The sequence below is a fragment of the Neovison vison genome, chromosome 5 (assembly GCF_020171115.1).
Source record: "Neovison vison isolate M4711 chromosome 5, ASM_NN_V1, whole genome shotgun sequence".
In the NCBI taxonomy this organism is placed as follows: domain Eukaryota; kingdom Metazoa; phylum Chordata; class Mammalia; order Carnivora; family Mustelidae; genus Neogale; species Neogale vison.
Window position 1 is genome coordinate 54,450,762 of NC_058095.1, and position 26,006 is coordinate 54,476,767.

General features: G+C 51.5%; 1 protein-coding gene across 2 annotated transcripts in view; it reads right to left on the reverse strand.

Moving 5' to 3' along the window:
• Positions 1-26,006, reverse strand: part of ANKFY1 (ankyrin repeat and FYVE domain containing 1) — a 74,622-nt gene that overhangs the window by 16,530 nt on the left and 32,086 nt on the right. For both annotated transcript variants that reach the window (XM_044248827.1, XM_044248825.1), the window contains exons 4-14: positions 22,815-22,950; positions 18,232-18,355; positions 16,918-17,067; positions 15,518-15,683; positions 9,603-9,807; positions 8,255-8,323; positions 7,841-8,040; positions 3,663-3,760; positions 1,843-2,071; positions 870-968; positions 500-653 (exon numbers count right to left, since the gene is read on the reverse strand). In XM_044248827.1, the coding sequence (XP_044104762.1) occupies positions 500-653; positions 870-968; positions 1,843-2,071; positions 3,663-3,760; positions 7,841-8,040; positions 8,255-8,323; positions 9,603-9,807; positions 15,518-15,683; positions 16,918-17,067; positions 18,232-18,355; positions 22,815-22,950 (1,630 nt within the window). The remainder of the gene's footprint in view (positions 1-499; positions 654-869; positions 969-1,842; positions 2,072-3,662; positions 3,761-7,840; positions 8,041-8,254; positions 8,324-9,602; positions 9,808-15,517; positions 15,684-16,917; positions 17,068-18,231; positions 18,356-22,814; positions 22,951-26,006) is intronic.

The following is a 26,006-nucleotide window of genomic DNA, read 5'->3' on the forward strand; positions in this document are numbered from 1 at the left end:
ATCGCTCACGCTAACCAGCACTCCCTCAGAGCACTTTAACCTGTCAGCAGCCTCTATCCCTTCTGCCTTTTTAAAAATACAGCCGAGCCACCCCAGTGCCCCCAGAAGGTAACGCAGCGCCCGTGTGTACTGGTGTGCATTCGGCCGTACCGCTGCTTCCCGCAGCAGCTCAGTAACCTGCTGCCATGCACTTGACTGACCGCTCCCTCCCCTTAGCCATTCCAGGTCACTTGACACTAGAGATACAGATAAACTCCTCTGGAAATACGGGAACACTAGAAACCAAACTCCGCATTTCTCCCCCAAGCCCTTCGGACAGCTCACTGGCTGGAATATTCTTCGTTGAGCATGAGATCGCTCTCTAAACAACAGCTTCTGGACTGTCCTTTCAGCGAGCTCTGTGCGGTATCGTGGCCTGGTCCTGGAGAGTTCCCCTCTGCCACCCCCGGGCCCAGTGCGCCGGGAGCGGGTCCTGCGGGGAGAGCGCGGCGCCGCCCACCTGACGTTTATGTCCGCCTGGTGCTCCAGGAGGAAGAGCGCACTCCTGCTGTCCTGCCGCTGCATGGCCATGTGCAGCAAGGTCTGCCCGTCCGCCATGGCGTCGTTGATGCCGGCCCCAGAGCCCAAAAGCTGTGCCGCGATCGTGTGCATGCCTGGGACGCAAACATGCCCTGACTGCCCCACACGCCCAACATCTCACCGCAACACACCCACGCCCCCTCGACGTCTCAAAGCCGAGGGCTTCCACGGGGTTTTACAGGCTTAACCCAAACCCCATGATGCGTGCAGCCCCTCCCCGCCCACCTCCCCGCCCTCAACCCTTGTGACGCAGGTCCATCTGGACGCCGGCAGCTCCCGGCATCCCTTACCCGTCCACAATGCCAGGCCCAGCACCGTCTGGTCTCGGGAGTCCTTAAGGCTGAAGTCCGGAATGATTTGCAAGTTGTTGGTGGCATGAAGAGCATTAGCTAAAATTTTTAAAGGAAACACACACTTGATTTCACCATCCATGGACCACATTCAAGAGTGTAAGAGCTATTTAGTTTCCAACTAACTGACCAGCTAGAACAGAATCACCTCTACACAGAGAGTTCACCAATCTTCTTGTGGGGGGTGGAAGCCCGGGAGCCTGGTATTTTGGAGCAGAGCTTAGGGAAAAAGTAAGTTTTTAATGCTTAAAATAGTGAATCTTCACAGAAGGAAAACAAACCCACTATGCAAACACAAATGATACCTGACTGCCGAAGAAAGGGTCAAAGCCATGGCCTGGCATGAATTCCCACCACCGCAACACTCCCTTGAGGACCCCAGAAAGTGCCTCTACCTACAGCCTCGCTCCCTTCCAGAGGCACACGGCAGAGGCACGCTGTCACAGGGACAGGGCAAGAGGAAGACAAGAGCCAGGCCAGGAAACGGGAGCGCCTGAGCATGCCTTTCTGGGGAAGTGGGCCTCCCCACGGCAGGGGCTGCCCCTGGCCCTCCTTCCCGCTCCTCCCACGGTGTTCCTGTCAGGGAGGCTGAGCAGGACAGCTGACTTGAGCAGGACTTGGGGCCGCAGGGTCCTCAGACGCTGCTTACGCCGACACAAGGCGTTGGGAAAACATCCACATGAGAGGCAGTCACCAGTTCTAAAGCCATAACCTGACAGGTGGCGTGGAATGGGCAGGCCCTGTCCTAAAAGTTGTACGCGGGGCAACAGCAGTCAGGAGCCAGAGGACACGCTCGTCTCGCTTGACCTGGAAGGATCTGGGCGAGAAGACTGCCCAGTGGAAGCAGCATCGACTCTGCAACTCACAACTCAGAGCTGCCGCTCGAAGGCGCAGGGCAGGCCCCACCGCCCACCTTTCTGCTCCAGGATGACAGACACCACGTCGGGGTGATTATAGGCGATGGCCATGTGCAGTGGGGTCTGCAGGTAGACGCTGTCCGCAGGGCTGCTGGCGGACGCAGCCTCCCTCGGTGGTGGCGGGGCTTCCTGCGTCTGCAGGTTCGGGTTGGCACCCTGCTGCAGCAGCTCTGCAGTGAGGCCGGCCAGGCCGCGGCGGCAGGCTGTGTGCAACGGGGTTTCTCCCTGAATGGAAGAAAATGGCGCACCTCAGAGCGCGCTCAGGAGGGGAGCGCTCGTCCCGGAGCGCTGACGATGGCCTGTGTACCGAAACCCGGGTCTCCGGGGACAGTCACCGTCCTCGGCTCATCCTGTCACCGGCTGACAATGACGCGCCCCACACCTGTGGGTCTGTCCCTCCCTTCCCTGTGCCATCAGCCTCTGTTTCTTTAATGCCGGCCAAGTGCCCTCCAAATGCCCTGGCTCGTCCTCTCGTAGGTGTCCGACAGCGTTCCTAACCGCCCTTCACACGGTTATGACTACACAAGCCCGACGTGCCGTGGAAGCCAGCCCCAGGGAGGCGGGTAGAGCCTCAACTGCAGCCCCGTGGGGACAGGACTACCGAGGGGCCACCGTGCCCCTTCTGCCCCACCCCCACTGGGCTCTCTGCCCAGCTCCCATCAACCCCGTCTTGAGCTTGAATCAAGTCCTCCTTCCCCTCCTTTCTGACATTAAAAACACTTTAAACTGCCATCCCACACATTCACCTCACTACTCAAGAGGCACAAGAACACATGGCGTCAAGTTTCCTCCTGGCCCTGTCCCCACCATCCAGCTCCCTCCCCAAGGAAACTCCGGTGCCAGGGTCCTACGTCCTTCCAAGGACAGAACAGTCACAGAAGGACAGGCACCCAGACGTATACACACAGCATCCTGCCACTCAAACAGACGGACTCAAATCAAACACGCCAGCCTGCCCCTTACTCTCACGGAGACTACACCTCATCGGTCTAGAGTCAAGACCCGACAAGGCTCCTTGTGAGACAAAGCAACATCCCACTTCCTTTTCCCTGGAAAGAAATTTCCACTTTGACCTCTTGGCTGGTTTTCTGCAACCTCCGTATTTCTAACTAACGTGTTCCTGTTGCCGCCTCAGTTTTCCAGTCTCCAGCACTGTATGTGCACCTGCCACTGCTGTGTCCCTGTGTCACCAAACTCGGCCCCCACCCCCGCGCCCTCCCCACTCACTGGTGTTGCAGTGAGGAGGGCCTCACAGGCTGTCCTGTGTCCCTGTGTCACCAGACTCAGCCCCTGCCCCCACGCCCTTCCCCATCAAACGGTGTCACAGTGAGGAGGGCCTCACGGAGCATCCTGTGTCCCTGTGTCACCAGACTCAGCCCCCGCCCCCACGCCCTTCCCAACCGAATGGTTTTGCGGTGAGGAGAGCCTCAAGGAGCATCCGGTGTCCCTGTGTCATAGGACTCGGCCATCCTCCCTGCGCCCTTCCCCATCGCATGGTGTCGCAGTGTAGAGGGCCTCACAACAGTGTCCTCCTCTGTGGGACCATCTTCTGCTCCAGCCACCTCCCCTCCACACTGGCTCTGGGAATGCTCAGTGTCCCCCATGACCCCACCAGAATCAATAAGCATAAGACTCTCAAACCCCGTATCTGGGGACAAAACACCCGTTTCAGCCTGGTTTTCTAACCAACTGCATGTATTATTCAGACAAAAACTGAGAAAGAGCTAATTTCCCCCCCACATCCACCACTGCCTTTCTTGCACGGACCTGCACGGACCCACACTGCCCCCCCCCCCCGGCCACCCATCACACTTACCCACTTGTTCCTGTGGTTGGCCTGGGCGCCACTGGTCGCCAGGAAGAGAGCCGCTGCCTCATTCCCTGCTTCAGCCGCCCGCTGCAGTAAGCAATTCCCTGGGAGACAGGGAGCACAAGCGTCTTCCACCTGCACGAGGACGAGCCCCTCCTCGCCCACCTCTCACGACGGATAAGCCCACACCCCACACCCACGTCACGCCCACACAGGCCTTCTCTGCGTGTGGATGCAGATGCTGGACAGAACCGTGTCTAGGTGGAACCAAGACTTGGTCTGGGAGTCGGAGACATTCATCCCCCCAGAGTCTGCCACTGGACGCCGCCCAGGGCCAGAGGCAAGTTCTGCTCCTGCTGAGGACGGTGTAGAGCATGTTTCTCAGTAGCAGAGCTCCTGGCATTTTGGCCAGGGGACTCTGTTGTGAGGGGTCTGTTCTGCACACATGGCAGCTGGATGCCAACAGCACCCCAGCCTTATGAAACCAGTACGGCTAAGATGCTGCCAGGGTGCAGGGAAGGCAATGGTCGTCTGAGAACCCATGCACCTAGAACAACCACGTGCAGCACAATGTGAGCTCAGTTCCACCAGAAAATGCCCTCTACATCCTACCCCAGGGCCTTAAGTGGCTTAGAAACGTTCTGATTTTAGCACTGTTTCCTAAATAAAAATCTTGGGAGGAAAAAACACCTTTCTTCCTTCCTTCGTAGAATAGTTCTAGCCCCAAAGCAGCGTTTCCCTTTCCACTAACATCTGTTTCCAGTTCAGATAAACACAAAATCCCATGCGCTGCAGCTATGCTATCTGAGAATGCAAACTGCAACCAGGACTAAAACAGGTAAAGAAACTGGCCGCGGCTAAAATCAGCAACACAAGAAGCGACAGGTGCCGGCGAAGGTGTGGAGAAACGGGAGCCTCATGCGCCGCGGGAGGGAACGCGAGCTGGTGCGGCTGTTCTGGAAGCGGCATGGAGGGTCCCCAGAAAGTTGAAAACAGCTACCCTACGACCCAGCCATCGTACTACTGGATGTTCACCTCAAAGATACAGACACAGGGATCCGAAGGGGCCCGTGCACCCCAGTGTTCAGAGCAGCAACGTCCACAAGAACCAAACCGGGGAGAGCCAGAGTCCATGGACAGATGAACGGCTAGAGAAGACGTGGTATGTATATACACACGCACATGCAGACACATACACCGGCGTGCTACTCAACCATCAGAAAGGATGAAATGTGGCCATTTGCAATGATGTGGAAGGACCTAGACTGTACCGTGCTGCGTGAAATGAGTCATCACAGAAAGACAAATACAACATGCTCTCACTCACTGGACTTTAAGGGAAAAAACAGATGAACACAGGGGAAAGGGGAAAAGAAAAGGAGGAAGGGAAACAAAGCATAAGAGACTCTGAAAGACAACAGGGTTGCCAAAGGAGGTGGGGGGGGCTAGATGGGGGATGGGCATTGAGGAGGCATTTGAAGTGATGAGCACCGGAAACCTAAGTGATTTATCACTGATTTCTACTCCAGAAACCAGTAATCGCACTTTAACCACTTAAAAAAGAAAATGAAAGAAAGGACAAATGCTTTGTTTTCACACCCCTTCCCCTTTTCCCTCCAAGACCGTGACCGCATCCCTAGCAGAGAGCCACTGTAATTTAAGTGAGCCCTAACTACCGTCCTGTCCTCACTTCTGCAGTCACGCTAGGGCACACAAGACATAGCACGGGCCTCCCTGTCAAACAACACCGACCTCCACCTGCCACAGCCTTATGCTGAAAAACAGGGCGTTGAGGCCATTTCATGCATAAGGACAACCGGAACAAGGAAAAACAGTCATCCTGAACTTGCACTGAAACTCCAAGTATACGGAGTAAAACGGACGGCCAGCGAGACGACGGACAGATCCACACCCACAGTGCAGAACTGTAATCCTCCTCCCGCACCGGCAAGCTGAGCAGCCCCCCGGCCGGTGACGGGGAGAGTGCGCAGCAGAGCAGCACGCATGGTGTAGGGACGTGAGCACAGGTGTGCGCACCGCAGGGACAGAATGCGGCCCCTGTCAAGCATGTGTTAAGCTTTCGTAAAACTAGATCTGCGGGGTGCCCAGGGGGCTCAGTCAGTCAGGAGTCTGCCTTCGGCTCAGGCCACGATCCCGGGGTCGTGGGATGGAGCCTGCTTCTCCCTCTGCCCCCCGCTCCCCCTGCTCCTTCTCTCTTCCCCACTCTCTTTCTCAAATAAATTAATCTTAAAAATCAATCCCACGTTCAAGTCCTAAACATCAAGGAACCAATTTCTTATACAACGTGATGCTCATATAATACGATTACATTAGAAACCAATAAAATTATGGCTAATAACCAATATACCTTTATAAATTAAGAGTAATTTAGTAACAATCTCCTTTCCAGAAACTTTCCTGATCCCCTGGTGTGGAGTGCCCTGCCTTCAGCTTTCATGTCACCCGAGGGGTGATCTACTTTGATCTGTATTTAAATTACTAACTTCTTTTCGCACACCCCTTTTCTGGGCCCACCCCCCTCATCAGTGGCACCCACCCACGCTTCACACATAGCAACACCGATCACAAAGGGACCCTTCCTAAAATATCCACACAACTTACTAAGTCAGATCAAGGAAATATCCACATTACAACAGTGGCTTTGCAACTGTGGTCGCTGGATTCCTGAGGGTTCCTGAGTCTTTCAGGGGCCCATTATGTCAAAACTGTCCCCATAACACTACCCCTGGATGTTCACTCGAGCCCATGCTCACCGGTATGGCCGGCAGGTCACGCGGAGGTCTGAGCGCGAGTGACAGCGGCCCCAGCACGAACCCACAGTCCCTGCACTGCTCTTGACCACCACGCACCAGCCAAGAAAGGGGCAGGTTCTTGATAAAGCAGTAGAAATTACTAAATTTCTTAAATTTCAGCAAGTCCCTGTCCTTTCAGAACCGTGTGACATTTCCTTTGTAAGGGGGACAATCCAACAAAAGGATATTCATTCAGCAGTGAAAGTCTGAGCAGAGAAGCACAAGATAAACACATACTCACATGAAAGAGGAGAAGCGTCTGCGTGAGGAAGCCAGCAGCACGTGCAAACCCACAGCGGTGGTGCAGCGGGCCCCAAAGCAGGCTGGACTCACGGGCAAGGGAGCCGGACTCACGGCCGTGGCTCCCCAAACCGAGCAGCCAACAGACGCTCTCCTGAGAAGGAGCACAAACGCGAGCCTCTCTCTCTAATGACAACCGGCAGTATTTGTGCCAGATGATAAAATGTGGATCTTTCAAGAGAGTATCAGAATTTGGGAAACTTTAATCGAAAACTGCACGTCTGACTGCTTATCGATACTGGAAGACAACAGTCTCCTCTGATGCGATCAGCGGCGACACTAGACACGTCGTTCTGAGATACAAACGCGTTTGAAGACGCCGTTAACTCCGCAAACCAGCACTTTCCAAATGACCAAGTCACAATGTGACCGGACCACGTCTGGAGCAGAGCCGTTCGCAGGCAGACAGGTCGCGGGTCCGGCATCACAGAGTACGAGCAGCTGGTGGGCATGCTTCCAGGCCCCACGCTGCGACGGACTCTCAGCTACTGCCCGGTCACTCTGCTCGCTGCAGACCCGGGGGAGCACGCCACCCCCCTCCAGCTACGTCAGCACGTCAGGGTGCGTTTCCTTCCCACGCTCTCACCGAAACAACTTGTCTCAAAACACTGACTACAGATGAAGACCCAGGAAACCAGTCACTCTCCCACTTAATTTTGTTTTAAACATCATTCTTCATTAAAAAATAAATAAATAAAGCAATCTTAAACATAAAACGGTTTGTTATTTTTTAAGCGAATACAACTTCTACAAACTTCTTGGTTTTAATTTCTAAAACGTTAAGCATCACAGCTATAACCCAGCAAAACCAAAATCCTGAGGAATACGGTTTTTAAGCGCATAAGAGCAGCTTTGGAGCCCTGCAAAGATGCCCCCCACACCCAGTAAACGGAGTGTTTCTGCCTCACAGACCAGAGTCCCACTAAACTGCTAGAAGCCTGATGTCAAAAAAAAATAACTCGGGCTGTTACTACAGTGAAAAGCGCAGACAATCTCATAAGACCATGCCATTTGGTACAAACTCGGATGTGGTGCTTCCTGGGCCCCAGCGCAGGGGCACCCCTGCGTCACCTGTGACCGTGTCCGGGGCGTTGGTGTTGCTGCCGCGCTGGATGAGTCGGGCCGCGAAGCTGTTTTCGTCAAAGGAGGTCCCGTTCACCACCGGGAGGTCTTCAAAGGGGTTCACGGAGTGGTCGGGGGACATGGTGACGTACTGCACAGCGAGCCACAGGGCAGTGCTGCCCTCGTGGTCCTTCAGCTCCAGATCCAGCCTGAAGTGAGGAAGCCATGCAAACAGCTCACATGGTCCGCTGCAGACCCCGACCGGCCACAGCCTCACCTTCCCTTTCTGCACACTCGGAACGACCACTATTCGTCTGGCTCTTACTTACTAAACTTCATAACACTGGAGGACACTGTACGAGAATGATTTTTCACGCGTCATCCCGCCCTCCCCGCTGCTCTCCCACCGTGCCCCGCACGTACCGCTCGCACTGCAGCAGCTGGCTGAAGACATGCTCATTCCTGGCCGTGATGCACACGTGCAGGGGCGTCCTGGGGACGAGAGAGAAGCGGGGTCAACGCAGAACAGGCACGGCTCAGGACAACGCATGAGAACCCCGCATTTCTGCAACAGCGGCTCTCTGTGCCCTGGAAAACAGCTGTCCAAAAGCACGACTGAGTCTCCAAGAATGAAAATGGAGTTGCTTCTAGGGCTCCATCTAGCCAGGGACCAAGAGGACAGGAACCCACAGAAGGGAGATCTGTAAGGTTCCCTCCAGTGAACGGCTGACCCTCACTGAGTAGCTCCTCATGTTTGGAAACAGCAGTCTCTACACGTGAGGGTGTGTTCTCGCCACCTACCCTCCGTGAGTCCGCAAGCGAATGTTTTTCTTCCTGTAACTCTGGGTTATGCTCAGACACCGCATGCCAACAGGCAGGGACTGAAGGAGGCGCTTCTGACTGCCCTTCACGGCCTTTATTCAGCCCTCACGGGCCCTGAAGCCCCCGCCGCCCCCTGCCAGCACCCAACTCAGAGGCACTCGCCGCCAGCGGGTGCTTCAGCTGGAGGAAGTCAGAGTCAACAGAGTCAAGAGGAAAAGGAAGCAATCACTTGGGGAAATAAAGTAACCATCACACAACATTGGGGTCCCAGAGACCCATCTGTCTTCGCTGCGGGGTCCCTCCACACACAGCTGTCTCCCACTCCGACAACTGCACGGAGCTCCGTCCTCCGTCTATGAGAGGCTCTTCCAAGGTATAAAATACTGAGCCGTGACTACAGAGAGTGGGGCCCACTTGCTAGAGGTCCCTTCTGTCCTCCCACATGGCCGCCCCAGTGGGAGGCAGCCCTTCCGTAGACTCAGAACCACAGGGGATCCTCCACAAGGCACTTCTGGGCAGAGGACAAAGAAACAGGAGAACAGCTGTCAGACATGCTGCGGAAAGCTGACAGGAGCTGGCGTCCTTACCCGCAGCGAGAACCAGGTCTAACCCAGAGGACTTCCCCACGCCCAGACCTCATGGAAATACCACAGACTGCCTTCAGACGGGGTGCGCCACCCCTTCACGGTACCCCACCAGCTCTGATGAGGACGCTGGGACAAAGTGCCCTTGGAGGAGCTGGACCAATGAGCCCCCGAACAAGATACAAACTACTTACAAGTCCATGGACCTCAGTTCCAAGCACGGAAATATTTCCCCAAATGCCCCTGGGTTAGTCGTGCCTCTCACTGGTCCAACAAAGGAGCCTGAGCAGAGAGCCCGACTGCTAGCTGTGTAGCTGTGTGCCATTGTGTGCCTCACAGAACACCGCTGTGGACACGGCGCTCACCTGCCCTTGCTGTCCTGCATGTTGGGGTTGGCGCCAGCCTGCAGAAGGGCCTCTGCGATCTGGGCCATCTCAGACATCATAGCTGCCGAGTGCTTCTTTGCACTGCATGATGCCACAAGGTGTAACGGTGTCTCCTGGGCACCCAACGTAGCAGCATTGACAAGGGCCCCATTCTTAATGAGGAAGGTGGCAGCAAAGAGATCTCCTGGAAAACAAACAACAGAGACAATGGTCACCCACGACAAGAACTATTGGCCTATTCTGGTCCTCAGAAAGTCAGAAAAACTGCAGACAAAGAGAAGGGACAACGGGCAACGGTTCTTGGCAGAACCTTTGGGACACCTCTAAGTGGAAACCTGTCACCAAGATCAGGAAGTCACAACATTGAACTCCAAAGGTTTCATTCAATTCTGATTCACTGCTGTCCTCTGCCCTGCCCCTCGCCTCCAGGGCACTACCCAAGCACAGCAGGCTTCTGTGCTGACAGACCTCCCTTGCCATCAGCTCTCAAGGATAGCTTCAAGATTCCTCCCCAGCACAATCCATGCCCCTCTCATTTCGTGACCACGGTCCACTCCTACCACCAATCTGCTGCACTCACACCCAGGTTCCTGACCGGAGGATGGCCCTGACATGTTCACCACCTACTATGCACGGACATGACAGTCTCGACAAGAAGTTTCCATCTGAGCATCTGAACCAAGACTCTGTACACATCGCTCTACAAATACTCCACAAAGGAAACTAAGTGGCTGTCAAAACAAAGCTTCCTCCTCAGTCCCCTCCACTGCCCTAAGTCTTGGAGCATTTGCAGGTGCAAGAGTCTGCCTGGGACCGTGTACAGATACCAAACTAATTCAGAGTAACGGACATAAGATCCAGTAACTCTGGCAGCTTAAACTGCTGTCTATTCACGGTGCCCTGTACGAGGAAACACGGAAATTACCAAGAATTAAGTCTGCATGATGGTACTAAAGGTATATAGTTCTGCAAGTGCGCAGCTAAACTTGGAACCAAGCAATCTGACGACTTCAAGTCAAAAATATTTGTGGAAAAGCAGTTAAAGTACGCCTGTCAAGTTAACCTGGAGGTTGACAGGGACTGAGCAATTAAATTTGCTCTAAGATCACTTAAAATTCAATCTTCCTTGGATTTGGTTCCATTTACAACTCAAAGCAAGCAAAAGGCACTCACTAGACACAGTGCATGGGGCTCCCCGCTCAGTGCAGAGTCAACCTCTCCCTCTAGCCACCCCCGCCCCACCCCACCTGTGCTTCTCACTCTCACTCAAATAAATAAATAAATAAAATACTAAAGAAAAGAAAAGGAAAGACAAGAAAGCCAGGGCAGCAAAGCACCCTAAGCTACTGAACTGTGAACAAAGAAGCCACCCAGTTACAAAGGCACGACGCTGGCTTCGAGGAGCTCATTGCAGGAACGTCCTCCAGAGCAAACATCCTTCCCCTGCCTCCTTCCCCTGCCGGGCGAGGTGTAACTGGTGGGTGTGACTCAGGACTTGGCTAAGTCGTCCCAGCGGGATTCAGGGACACTTTCTGTGGATTCTGTCCCCACTTCACCTGGGTCTACAGGATAAATTTCCTGCAAATCACACCCTTCTTCAGTAGGCAGCGCCCCCGAATGCAGAGCACCCGCCGTGACAGTGGACTTCCTACTCCACACGTGCGGAGTCTGGGGGTGGACGCCCACGGCTGAAGGCGCTGCAGAACCACTCGGCTACACACATCACAGACGCCGGTGTCCTTTGCACGGCCTGTTTTCATCTCTGCATCCAGACATGCTCTTCTGTTCCCGATTCCGTGAGTGCTGGAGATAGACGTACACTCCTTTGAATCCCAACCTCCAGATGACAATTTTCTCTTTTCAAAGTCACTTATGCCAAGTTTTCTTCTATATCTTGCAATATCATTAATTTTCAACTATACTCTGTAGTCTCAACATGTAGAATAAGACTTAAGGTTTCAAGAGTGGCAAAGTTCTCAAGTGTTATCTGTATTCCTGTGTTCATTTTTTATTTATTTGAGAGAGAGCACATGCGCACACACGTGTGCAAGCAGGGGACGGGGTAGCAGGAGAGGGAGAGACAGAATCCTCAGGGAAACTCCCTACTGAGCGCAGAGTCTGACACGGGCTCTGTACTTTCTTGCAAGGGACCATCTTGCCAGAGAATATCAGCCCTGGCATGGAGGTACACGGCAGCCACAGGCCAATCAGCTGCTGACTAATCCACATCTGATCTAACTTGTGCCTGCTCCATCTTATGTAAAACAGGCACCAGGGGAATGTCTGGGAAGAAAACGGATTGACCGGTCAAGGCTACCAGGTCCCACTTCAACAGACTGGCTCTGATTCTATCAATTATGACTTCAGGCACCTTAAGATTTCTCTAACCAGCCTCTTCTTTAGCCCCCCGTTTTTTCCCGGGGTCTGGGGGAAAGAGCAATCTTTACCGACATCATGAGCAAAGGACCAAAATTCAGACTGCTGCGCACAAGCCGACAGCAGCGTTCTGAGCGCGACGGTAACGCGCGGGTCTGAGGCCGCGCTGTGGGTGGGGGGCTTCGCTATTCATACGTGCGTACACAGAGAGGTACAAACCAGCCCCCAAGAGACTCCGTCTAAGAGAGAATATGTACAAACATTAGCAACAGAATACAATATCCCAGACAAAGCCACTTCCATTTGGAAAGAAAACTTGGGATTGTTGGGACAAAGGGCCTCAAGATGAGAAGACAAGATGCATGATACTGGGGGAAGGGCTGGGGTTTCACGCCTTCAAGCTCAGCACACATTCCAGACTAAGAGAGAAACATAGTAACCCTGAAACAAGACAGCATGCGGAGAAGCCTGGACACACTAAACAAAGAGGGTCGACCAGGCGAGACGGCCCACAGAAGCGAGGGTCGAGGACACCCAACCACCGGCTGCACGGGGATGGCAGAGGGACAATGAAATGGAACGGTCTGTCTTAAGCCCTCTTAAAAGACTTAGAGCTTTTAGATTAGACTTACTTGATTATCAAGAGCCAAAGACTTTCTTCTTACTTATACACACATATGCACATAAACGCATGCACCCCACACAAGAAGCTATCGAGGAGTTCCTGGACACTGAAAACTGGGGACATTTTCCACTAAAGAAAAGCCCATGGGTGCACAGTCTAGAGGGAAAAGACGATGGCCATCAAAGAGCAGAGCAAAGGGAGAGAATGGAAAATACCAAAAACACCATTTATAAAGTTTCTGTCAGGAAGAAAGAGATTTCCACCAAAAACAATTGCAATAGGGGAGGCCTGGGGGGCTTAGTCATTAAGCGTCTGCCTTGGGCTCAGGACATGGCCCCAAGTCCTGGGATAGAGCTCTGCGTCAGGCTCCCTGCTCGGCGGGAGCCTGCTTCTCCCTCTCCCACTCCCCTGCTTATGCTCCCTCTCGCTCGCACTCTCTCTCTCTGTCAAATAAGTAAATACAATCTTAAAAAAAGAAAAAACCAGCAACAATCACAGCGAGACTATCTGGTACTTGGAAGTCGGTCACTCCCTCGTCCTCATCCAGCGGCACAGCAGGTGCACAAGGCCTCACCAACATGGCTTGTTCACATCAGTGTATCCCTAACAGCAGCAACTTCAAACCTAAACTCCACACGAAGCTCTTTTGTGCAGCTTCCGGAGCAGGGCTGTGTTCAGGGAACCCAGTGACTTCACCACAAACGCAGCCAGCCCCGTGCGGCCCCAGGCAGTGGCGCCATCTGTGAATGGACCGCGAGCAGCGAGCAGAACTACGGCGCCAATTACTGCGAGGTCACGGCTGTGCGCCAGCTGCGCCTGAACAGCAAGGAGTCACCTTCTCGCCTCAGGCCACCTGTCTGCCTCCCACGGACTCGCCCACAGACACCGGCTGCCCGTGTCATTCTTCACAGAACTGACCGGCACAGATTCCAGTGGGCACCCAGAAGCAAGCCCACATCTCTCAAAAGAGAGATCTTTGCTCAAATGGCAATGAACTTCAAGTAAGGCCAACAGTTAAAATGAAGTACATTACTCAATGAAGTCATTTTGGAAGGTCCACAGCCTGACGGCGCGGGCTACAGAAGGAAGAGGGGAAGAGGGAAAGAGGGAAAGAGCCCTATGGGCAGCCAGGGGCTGCCCCCACCACCCGGCAGTCACCGTGCCGCACAGGCTGCAGACACTGGAAAACAACAAGGATCCCCACTCTGCGCAAGAGGGAGAGGAGACCCAGTGGCGACTGAGTGACGGGCCGGAGGTCCCCGAGCAGGCGCACGAGTCCGGATCTGAACACCCAAACTCCGGCACCAGCATTCGGCCTGCCACACCGAGCCCCGCTCTCCACGCTTGCAGCATTAGGACGATGCAAGCCACGCTGGCGCACACAGGCTCTCAGGCAACGGACCGATTCAGAGAGGAAGATTAAGGCGCCTGAAAACAAGCATCAGAAAGGCATCGCCAGTTCTTGGCAACTCTCGTAACTAAGCAATCACCAAAATATTTAATAACTCGCCCAAGATGCTTTTTCAACACACATAAGAATTTAACTCCCTAAGAGAAAAGAAATAGAATTCTGGGATTTTTTTTTTTTTTAGTAACTAGTGTATTTGTTTCCAAAACAAACATCTCAGACACCACACAGTATGGGAAAAATAATTCCCCATGTGGTGGGAACCTTCCCCACTGCACACACGCCCGGTGCGCCAAGTGCCCAACAGCTGCACACAGTGCGGAGTGCCACCCGGGAAACGCGTCTGCTCTCGGTGCTGACATCCTTTCCGAGGAGCTCCTTCCCGCTGATAAGCAACATTTTCCTCTCCGCCAGCCAACTAGCTGAACACTGACACATGGCTCTGAGGGATATTTTTACTAAAACCTTTGCCCAAAAAGAGCAAAGCCACAGCTGCCACAGGCCCGTATTTGAAGTGACTACATTCCACCACCCAGGAGCAACTTGTGAGCAACAGAACATATGTATGAAAGGCAACAGCAAATGTAAGAACGATGGTGAAACGGCACAAATAGAGCATGGTACCAGAGCGCAGTCATGATGGTCGCATGACCGCAGGGGGGAATGCACAGGGCTCGGACGTGCGGAGATCAGTGCGTTCTGTCTCTGCCGTCCACACGTAAACAGAAGAGTGGCCGTGGCCAAGTACTTCACTCAGGTCATCTACAAGTCGAAGCTTCTGGCAGTCGGGAGAGCCGTCACTCCGTGCTGGAACGCTGCCTCCAGACCGCGTCTCACCCTGTCAGATACGACTACTGTGAAGTGGACGCAAGCAGGACCCGTCTGGGACTTAAGAATCAGTAAGGCCATGGGAAAAATAAAACAAAAAAGACTAGTACTTTTTTCCCTTGTAGCATTAAGATCAAAATGTTTTGACCTTAATTCTATCACTTCCATATTCTTCCCACTATGAACAACATACTCCCAATACAGCTACAATTCCAGACCCTTCTGAGAACAAATGAAGCTGCATCACTCTGCCAGGACAGAAGCCTAACCCGTCCAACTGAACATTCTGAAGCCAAGAGTGTGTCTAGATGTGCGTGGTTTTGATCCTTTCCCTCTCACAGTCCCTGATACAAGTAAAGTCCTCCTGCCACAAGTCCTCGAGAGAGTGATGCACGTCCATGGCGTACAGCTTCAAGGTCCTTCTGGAGGTGCCCTTTCCCTGGCCCTTCCTCCGGGGGCACTGCTGACCCCACAAGAGCCTAAGAACACGGCGCAGGCCCCAGGTCCTCCTATCCACCAATCACAGATTCTCATCATGTGCAGCCGGAAAAGGCTTTTCACAATGTGTGCCACGGGGTCATAGAATCTTCGAGAATTACCCAGATGAAAGTAAAATTGCTTGCAGAGAAGAAGACAAGGTATACCGCTTCTTCCTACCCCTCTGGATTCCTTTATGCAACAAGCTCCAGCCGTTCCTGTCAAGCATGTCCACGTCAGCCTTGTGGCTAACCAGCGTGGTGGCGATACTCTCCAGTCGTCGTGACAGGGCGAGATCCAGAGCCAGGTCTCCGTTATGGTCCACTTCGTTCAGCTTTCCAGGGAGCTACACACATAAATTTGTAAATTAGCGCCCAATCAGTATTGAATACAGCTGATTTCAATCTCTCCCAGTTGGACTCTAACGTACCATCTTTTTATATAAATACCGAATTTAGTGCTCTAACACTGTATACTCTCCAAGTCCCAATAAATTCACGAACTTTTCTCAGGCCTCCTCGGGGCACAAGCCTCCCAGGGAACAAAGAATTAGCAGGGATCCCAGAGCAGACACAAACACAGCGGAAGACAGTACAGGACCAAAATGGAAATGGAGACACTGCTGTGGGAGCACAAAGGCCGGGGCAGAGGGTCACAGCCCGACGGCGAACAGCTAACATTTTCATAAGAGACTATGGCTTAGTATCAAATTCCCCACAGAGCGGGATGACTCCCCAGGCGCCAGACACCCAGGACAAAGCATGCTATGCTCCCCTCTGTTAGAAGCAATGCACTTCTTCACTGGGCGCTGCGGTCAGCAGAGTGATAGCCCCTGAAGATGTCGCTGTCCTAGTCCCTGCAGCTGTGCCACGATCCCCAACAAAGGAGACTTTGCAGATGTCATTAAGGTTAAGGACCTTGAGGGAATGCATTCTGGGTTACCCAGGAGGGACCCAGCTGGTCAAACGTGTCCTTAGAAGGGACAGAGGGAAGCAGAAGAGCAGGTCAGAAAGACAGGACGCGAGGACTTGACACACCGTCCTGGCCAGAAGAGGGAGCAATATAGTGGCTTCCGGAGATCCAGAAGAGCCCCTTGCTGAGAACCAGCAAGAAAATGGGGACACTTGTCCTGTAACCACAAGGAAGTAAACTCTGCCACCGCGCCAAACAATCGGGAAGAGATTCTCTCCACCAGACTCCAGGAAGGACCCCGCCCTGCCACCTCCCCAAACGTACATGGGCCCGCCCTGGACTCCCAACCAAAAACGCTGCAAGATGACCTGTCCACACTGATTTCAGCCCCTAGGTTTGTGGCAATTTCTTACAGCAGCAAAAGAAAACTGAAGCAGGTTTTGGCACCTGGAAGTCAGGTACTGCTCCAGCAATGACCTACACACGTGGAAGCCGCATTGGAAACGGCCAACGGGCCAAGGTGGAAAGGGTTTTCAGGAGTATCAGAGGAAAAGCTCAGATGGCACAGACACAGGTACATGAGAGACCATGCCAGCGACGACCTGAAGGAGTGAGGGACATTTTAGAGAAAAACAAGCAGGTTTGTTTGGGCAAAAGCACGTCAGTACCTGTGAGTCCGTCTCGATCAGATACAGGAAGACCACATCCTCTCTCTCTACTCTGATCGCCTTGTGCAACGGGTACTCGGTCTTGGACTTGATCATCTTGTACAGCAGCTGGGCGCCCATGCTACTGAAGTCCTCCTTCCGCAGGTCGTCCTGAGGGCAGGACAGTTGAAAAGAGAGCAGACCTGACACGTCAGCAGTAGCGACAACAGACATTCATGAAGAAGCCCTCGGAACGTGTCTATCCCTTCTTTAAGAGGGTGTAGCATTCCCCCTCTCTGGATGACACAGAAGCACGGACAACACCAAGGGGCTCGGGAACTCCTGCTCTGGTTCGCACAGGGAGTAAGTGTCCAAGCCAGGACCTAGGGCCAGAACCATCCACTGCACCCCACCATGCCTTCCAGACACAGGACAGCAACCGTGACCCCAACCCAGGACGCTGCGAGGAGCCCTCCAGGGGGAATGCCGTCTGTACCCCTACAAAGATGAGAGCTCAGAGTTCATCAGAATTTCCAGAGAGGAGTCCCCGCTGATCACAGGCAGTCTCCACTACCACAAACCTCTAAATTTTTATTTATCATAGCAGAAAGACCACCATTCCTGTCTCAATTCTTCACAACCCTATTATTTTAGTCACCTTTCCTCACAATACTGTTAAGCACAGAACCATGTGCAGAAACTAGCTCATAAAACAGAGCCCTAGGTGTGATTCTTTTAAAAATGCAAAGAACAGGGGCACCTGAGTGGCTCAGAGGGTTAAAGCCTCTGCCTTCGGATCAGGTCATGATCCCGGGGTTCTGGGATCAAGCCCCACATTGGGCTCTCTGCTCAGCAGGGAGCCTGCTTCCTCTCTCTCTCTGCCTGCTTCTCTGCCTACTTGTGATCTCTGTCAAATAAATAAATAAGATCTTTAAAAAAAAAAAAAAAAAAGCAAAGAACACAACAAAGAAATGCCAAAACCATTCTCTATGACGAACACTTCTGAGCAGGGCAAATCAAAACTTAAGAACACTCCCCCAACGCTGCAGAGCTGCAGCCGCCCGGAAACAGCACTGCCAAGCGCCCAAGGCCTGCGGGCAGTTTCTGCGGACAGAGGATGCAGGCGGGGTCCTTTCGTTCCAGGCCTATTTCTTAACCTGAATTACCTCCTGCCTCTCTACTCTGCAATCAGGAGACGTAAGAGCCCAGAAGAATCTCTCTGGTCATCTTACGCAAGCAGGAGGCAGAGAGGAACATTTCCAGAAGCAGGCCCGAGCCCAGGTCTCCGGCTTGCCACGCGTGTGCTGTGCTCACAGCCCTCCACCTTGCACTCACCCAGTGGCTGGCGATAATTTCTGCACAATAGTTCATCAGCGTGCCGGCGCCCAGCTCCTCCGCAGTCTGATAGAAGCGGATACAGTTCCTGACGTTCACCAGAGACATGACGCTCTTCTCACATCTGCGAGAGAAATTAACGGTGAGCGGTGTCTTCAGGATGAACAGATTCATCAGTGAGCAAACCGAGGCCATGAGCGGAGTACTGGTGGTCTAACCCAGCGACACTGACGTGTGAGCAGGCAGGGGAATCAGGGTGAATTCACAGCTGAGCTACCATATTTAAAAGTACAAGACTAGCATCATACCACACAGACCATTCTGGTCAGAATCAAAATAACCTCTAAATAGACACGTGAAACATAACCCCAACTGACTTACATGTGATTCTGTGAACCCCATTAATCACACACATGCACCTACAAGACCAAACACATTACGGGTCAAATTCACTCCTTTAATATGTACTGTACAGGACACGTGTGCAGTTTCCACCCGCAAGGCTTCAAAGTAGCTTCCGAGAGGAGGCTCTACGCACGCCTCAGTAAATCCATACAGAAAAGTCCTCCCACGGTGAACTGTATGGTATGGGAATTATCACTTGATAAAGCTGACTTGTAAACACCCACAAGAGAATGTGGAGAGACAACAAAGTTTCACCCATTACACCCAGAGTGAACCTGCGGTGCACCCGCAGGATACACACAGTACACAGTGAACTCACAGTACACACCCAGTATACACACACTACACCCACAGCACACACACTATACCCACAGTATACACACACTACATCCAGTGTACACACAGGACACACAGTGAACCCACAATATACACCCAGTACATACACACTACACCTGCAGTACACACACTATGCCCGCAGTACACACACTATGCCTACAGTATACACACACTACACCTGCAGCACACACACACTATTCCTGCAGTATACACACTACACCTGCAGTACACACACACTATGCCCGCAGTACACACACACTAAGCCCGCAGTATACACACTATGCCTGTAGTATACACACACTATACCCATAGGACACACACGGTGCACCTCCACTATACCTGTAGTGCACCTATGGTACGTGCAGTACGCCCACCGTGTATAACACATACATCCCTCACTTGATTTACAGAGTACACCAGACAGAAAAACTGGCTGCACAGATGTCCAAACAGCCTGCTACCAAGCACTACCATCACGAGGCTCTCACATCCACTAATAAAAAAGCATCCAGTATGTCACCCAGGCCGGCAGGCCCCTGTTGGCACAAAGCTGACACACACCCTGGCCCAGGAGATGCTGCACTGGGAAGCCAACTCCAAACTCCAGAAGGCTGCAAGAAGCCTCTGCAGGACTGGGACTGGGGGGAAGGAGGCCAGCGGCACCATCATTCCACCCGTTGCCTACACATCTGCGTAGAAGTGGTGCCCTCCAAGGGCATCACAGAGGCCTGGCGGCCTACCGTGGCTTCGTCTGTCCTGGAGCTCCCACAGAAACCCTCTTCTGTTCACGGGGGCAGAACGGCACTGAAAGCACTGCACTGTGCAGGAAGAAAGACCTGGACGGAGGTCCATGGAACCCCTGTGCCTCTTGCCTCCTGCTACGCACAGTAATAGAGGATCTCCATGCATTTTTCAAGACAAAGGGAGTAAGAGCCCCACACAGCACGCGTGCGTGGCTGGTGTGCCTGTTGGGGTGGGGGCCTTCTCAAGGCAGAGCAGTGTTTATCACACGGGCTGGCTTCGTACTGCAGTGAGAACACGTGCGAGCCGAGAGATAAGTCTCTGTCTGAGCAGGTGAGGTGCAGCTCACAGAGGTGGAGAAAGGTCACGAGTGAGGGAGAGAGATGGGGAAGGATGGAGCTGTTGTAACAAGGCCCTGAGAAGAATAAGCACAGCTCTGGGGGACAATCTTGCCGACCTTACTCCATCCAGCACTCAGGGCGGGCACCGAATGCATTCCGAGAGGGATGCCTGGGTTCTTTGTTTCTAAGCAGTGCAGGTGCCGTGGTGTAAGGAAGCGCCGCCCACAGGGCATTGTCAATCAAAGGGCACCTCAGAAAGTAACTGTTACGAACACTAGGACTTACTTCTGAGCCGCGGTCCACCAAGTGACCGTGACCGGCTATGAGACCAGAGCGTCCAGGGAGAGAGGTCCTCTACCGGCGTGGTGACACTTCCCAAATGTGCAGTGCCGACACCCGGGTGCGTCTGTCCCACCATCCTCCCCCAGGGACCACTGACCCGTGTCTGCAGAGCCTCTTGCACAGCACTTGTACAGACAAATCCCCTTCTCCTTTCTGCTGCCGAAGACACTCATACCAAGATACTGGAATGTGTTTCCTGAAGACAGGTGTTTCATTACCAGCGGCAGACACTTCACTTTCACCTCACTCTGGGGCCCCCAGGGTGCCATTCATTCTCCCGCAAGTGCGTAACTAGTAACCGACGTGGTTTACACAATATCAATGTACACTCACATTACGGTTACACGGAAGACCACGATATCTTATTTAAAAATTCAGATTCTTAGTTCTTATCGTCTCTTTCAACAGTAGCAGGACAGACTAACTTTCCTCTGAAGGAATTCTGTTGTGAATACATGTTTTTAATTTTAAAACACTAAAAGGATATAGATGTACAAAAACAGTTTTCAAAGTACAAAATCAAGGGGTGCCTGGGTGGCTCAGTGGGTAAAGCCTCTGCCTTCAGCTCAGGTCATGGTCTCAGGGTCCTGGGATTGAGCCCCGCATAGGGCTCTCTGCTCAGTGGGGAGCCTGCTTCCCCTCTGCCTCTGCCTGCAGAACTGCCTACATGTGATCTCTCTCTCAAATAAATAAACAGAATCTTTTTTTTAAAAAAAAAGTACAAAATCAAGCAAGAATTAAGCATCTCACGAACTCTATCTAGTTTCAGTATCACTCCCATGTGCGAGAATAGGAATACCGACAGGAGAAACAACAAAACATTAGCTGGTTGAATTTCAGATGACTTAGGGTTTTTTCTCTATATTATTCAATGTTTTCCAACTGCCATACACTGAGCTTGTATTTTATAAGCAGGAAAACAACTATTATCGTAACTGTCAATTTTTAGCATTTACTATTAGTTCTCCTTTTTAAAAAGTATCTTTCTGATAATACTTCTCAAAAACTTCCTTTTCATCAAACTGGTGAAGCATTCCCAAACCTCTGAGATCCCAACATACCCACAGGAGCAACAATTCCCATGGACAGAGCCCTATGCTGTCTCGGATGTGCACACACTACACCCTCCTGCCCCGCAGCAGTGGGCGCCCTGCGGCCTGTCAAGAGCCGACATCGGCCCACCACCACTCCCAAACCCCCACTCCTGGGTGCCCTCCAGCCCCACCAGGACAGGTAACAACTTAATGCCCCCACCCAACAGCACAAAATGGAGCATCTGATAATGCTGATGGTTAAGAAGCCTAACCAGTCAATAAACATGTTAATTAAAGAATCTATTACACAAATTACAATTACCTAAACCACTCCAACCCCAGGGCATTTTTATCAAAGCAATTTAATTTACAAGCAAGTTCAACAAGGTCAATGGAAAAAAGCTCAGGAAATCTGGAAAAGAAAAGACACAAATCATATTCAATCTAATTAAAATCATTTTCAACTCACCAAGATGGTTCGCTCACTCACCCAAATCAAAGGCCTCCACAGTCAAGTTAGCTTTGCTAACAGAATACAGTATGTGCCTGCCTATCGCAGACTGTTTGGGGTTTTTTTTATATTGGATTTAGATATCAAAATGCACTGGGGCTGACCTCCATCACAGGGCCGCGGGAGGAGCCTGCACACGCATTCACGGTGTGGGGGCCGGCACATGCTAGCCCCTCAGTGGAGACAGGGAGCAGCTCCAGGCCCTCCGAGGGCAACACAGCAGGGGCTGAAACCCCCCTTCGCTCACCCATGAGACGAGCTACTCCTGCAGCACCCGAGGGGATACAAGAGATCAGGAAGTGACATGAAAGACACCCGCAGCCGTACCCCCCACAGAAACCAAAGGGCATCTGCACAACATCATACGGTGACACTATGCTTTCTGTTGCTCTGGACGGCCGACATGGGGGGGCAACAGAGAAAATGCAGTATTAACAAAACCAAGCAGGCTGCCTCCATGAGGACCCAGAAACCAGTAACCAATGAAGGAAGAACTCGGGAACGCTGTCCGCGAGCCGCACAAACAAGCTTCTAACGAGAAGAATCTGAACGAGGACCTCCCCAAGGACGTGTATCATGCCACAAAGCAGGACGACTGTCCCAGGAAGTGGCACTGGAGGGAAAGCTGGGGTCTGGGCACATCATCCGAAGTGGCTCATACTCATTTACCAGCTCACAAACACGTAATCCCAGGTTTTAAAAAATATCAGTGAAAGGAAAGAGAATACCGAAAAGCTCTGGCCAAATCACACCAAGCAAGGGAGGGAAAGCCCCGTCCCCGCCACGGCACAGTCCCGTCCCTCGGCAGCAGCGTTCGGCTTGGTCCCAGCCCAGCCACTGGCTGGAGGGGCTCTGGGGACCGCCGCGACTTGCCTCTCCCTGAGAAGCTGCAGCTGAAACCGGTTCGCCAGCTTCATCAACTCCGTCAGGAACGCGTCGTCTTCCCGGAACTCCAGCTCATCTGTGTACACCCAGCGCAGCATTGCCCTCGTCACCTCAGGGTCGGCATCTGGTGGGGAAAGACAGACGCTAAGAACGAAGCACCCGGTCCGGCGACAGCACCATGTGGCACGGGGAACAGCAGCAAAGCACCCTGGGGGCGTCTGACCCAGACCAAGCTTCACAGACGCCATAAGTGCAGACACTGAACTTGGAAGCAAGTCCAGCGGGGCCGGGGGCTCAGGTGGTTCCGCATCCGGTTCCAGAGTCCAGCTCGGGAGTCCAGCTCAGGTCAGGATCCCAGGGTCGTGGGAGCGAGCCCGCGCTGGTGTAGAGCCTGCTTAAGATTCTCTTTCTCCCTCTCCCCATCCCCCCCTTCCCTACCCACCTCACTCTTAAAAAAAAGAAAAAAAGATGTAAATCATATAAATTGGGTGAAAATATTTTGAATATATGATGAGTTTACATTCCACTGAAAAGAACTTACAAATAAGCATTAAAACATGGACAACTAATGGGAAAATGGGCAACAGATACGAATGGTAATTCACAAAGATAACTAAAAATGTTCAGTAAACCTTACCAGTAACTACAAACACAAAACTAGAAGACAATTTTTTGTCTCTCAAAGATTCCTAAAAAGTACGTAACCTCTTACACAGCAATTACACATGTACAGTATCAGCCTAATAATGGAGCAAGTACAGAGAAATATATATACTAAGACAGTCAAGAGTATTGCTTTTTTGTTTTTGTTTTTATCGTGTTATGTTAGTCACCATACAGACAGTATTGTTTTCAGCAACAAAAACTGGAACAGAAATCTTAAGTCCAATACTGGTAAGCTAATTATATAGTATATACTCACACTGGAAAATTCTGCATCAATTAAAATTACTTAGATCTGAATAATCAATCTAAAAAGATACAAACTATATAGCAGGTTTAAAAAAAAAGGCTACAAATGCACGTTTTAATTATCTCATTCTTTTGAGATGTGTGTGTGTACTCACATGTGTGTACACACACACGCGCATGCACAGAGCTCGGTGTCTGTCTCCCATCCAAACAATAACCAGGTCCAACCTCGTTTAGCTTCTAAGATCAGACAACACTGAGAACTTTCAGGGTGGTAAGGCCAAAAACAGACCAACCATCAGTCTAGTTTGCTTGCTTTTTTCCCAGTAATCTCTACATTCAACGTGGGGCTCAAAGTCACAAATCCAAGGCCAAGAACCACAAGCTCCGCCGAATGAGCCAGACAAGTGACCTGTCTGTTTAGACACTGGAAGGACGTATATTCTAAAATATTAACCCTGCTAGGATCTATAACTAATTTTTCTTTGGGCTTATTTTCTATTTCCCTGTTTTATAATTTTTTTTTTTTAAGAGGAAGAGGGATAGAGGAAGAAGGAAACAAGAGACTGTGAAGCAGGCTTCAACCCAGCGTGGAGCCTGATGTAGGGCTTGATCCCAAGACCCCAGGATCATGACTTGAACTGAAATTAAGAGTCAGTCGGATGCTTGACCAAATGAGCCACCCAGGCAACACTGATTCTGTTTTAAAATCTGGCGGGTTTCCTTTAATAATCCTCCCTCAATTATCCAAATCAATAAACTTGACAACGGATAAACCAAAACCTAAATAATTTTCTTTTTAAGATTTTATTTATTTATTTGACAGAGATCACAAGTAGGCAGAGAGGCAGGCAGAAAGAGAGGGAAGCAGGTTCCCTGCCGAGCAGAGAGCCCGATGCAGGGCTCGATCCCAGGACCCTGAGATCATGACCTGAGCTGAAGGCAGAGGCTCAACCCACTGAGCCACCCAGGCGCCCCAAAACCTAAATAATTTTCTTAAAAACCATGATGAGCAGAGATTTCCTGGGAGCCCTCTAAATTTCAAATGCAGAGAAGTTCATGTGATCTCCAAGCATTCCCACTCCTGCCTTGACTCCTTTCATCTCCAAACTACGTTGAAAATAAATTCATTGTGAGACCCCGACAGAGCAGCCATGGGTACCAGCTGGGCAGAGAGCACTGAGCCAGGAGGAGGCATGTGCTCTTAGGCAAACCATACAGTCTCTTGCTACCAAATTACTCACACCAGTGCATCTCCAATTCCAGAGCCTGTAAACCAGGAGGAGACATAAAGGAATGGACTCTGAGAAGTGAAGCGGGTCGGCCTCCACGACCTGTGTGGTACACCTGCGGCGAGAGGCAGCCACCCCCCAGCAGGCCCAGCACACAAGCTGGTAAAACTCCATGACTGCAGGGATCAAAAAACAAAGACACCCAACTTAACCTCACAGCCATCCAGGATGCGCAGAGCCGCACTGCATAGAGAACTTGCAATTTTTATATGTGGCCAGGTTATTTATTGTTTCGATTTTTAAGAAAATGTTTTATAAGACATGTGGAAAGAATGGGAATAAACTTATCGGTGGGCAATTAGCCATTAAATGAAGCAGACTGAGGAAATCAATTTCATTATTTAAATTCCATATTTAATCTTAAAAACCGGGAAAAGTATTTTAAATATCCTACTATGACTCTGGTTTAACTCACCTCTCTTCAAGTTTCCAACAATTTTTTCTCCATTTACTTTACACAAAAGTTTTTGATTCATGAAATTAAAACACAAAGATGGCATCTTTTATCAGTAAAATCACGCTCTTTATTCATTTCAAGGACGCACCCTTAACCAGAACTTCCTGGAAATAAGAATAAAGCCCAAACCATACTTCTAAGTCATCCCTTTGTCAAAAACGAACAAAAGGACAGTCGTTCTAGTTCTGCCCCAGTGGGGTGACGACCCATCCCACTTCAACTGATTATAGCTAAAAAATCTAGACAGAGCACCGAAAAACCACCACCCGGGGATTCTAAAAAGTACACAACAGGAGCTGAATTGTAGAGGGAGAACTCGAAGAAGGAATGGTCTGGCTGAGTTGCCCCATTTTTTCCCCTATGGCTTCAGCCTGAGGACAGACCCCAGTTAGGGATCCACACTGGTATGCTGACTGTGCAGATGCCTCACCCTCTAACAAAAACTCCACCTTCCTGTACACGGGTACCCAGAAGGGGGATCCGGGGTAGCTGAAGAGCAAGGGAGACCTCTTCATGTGT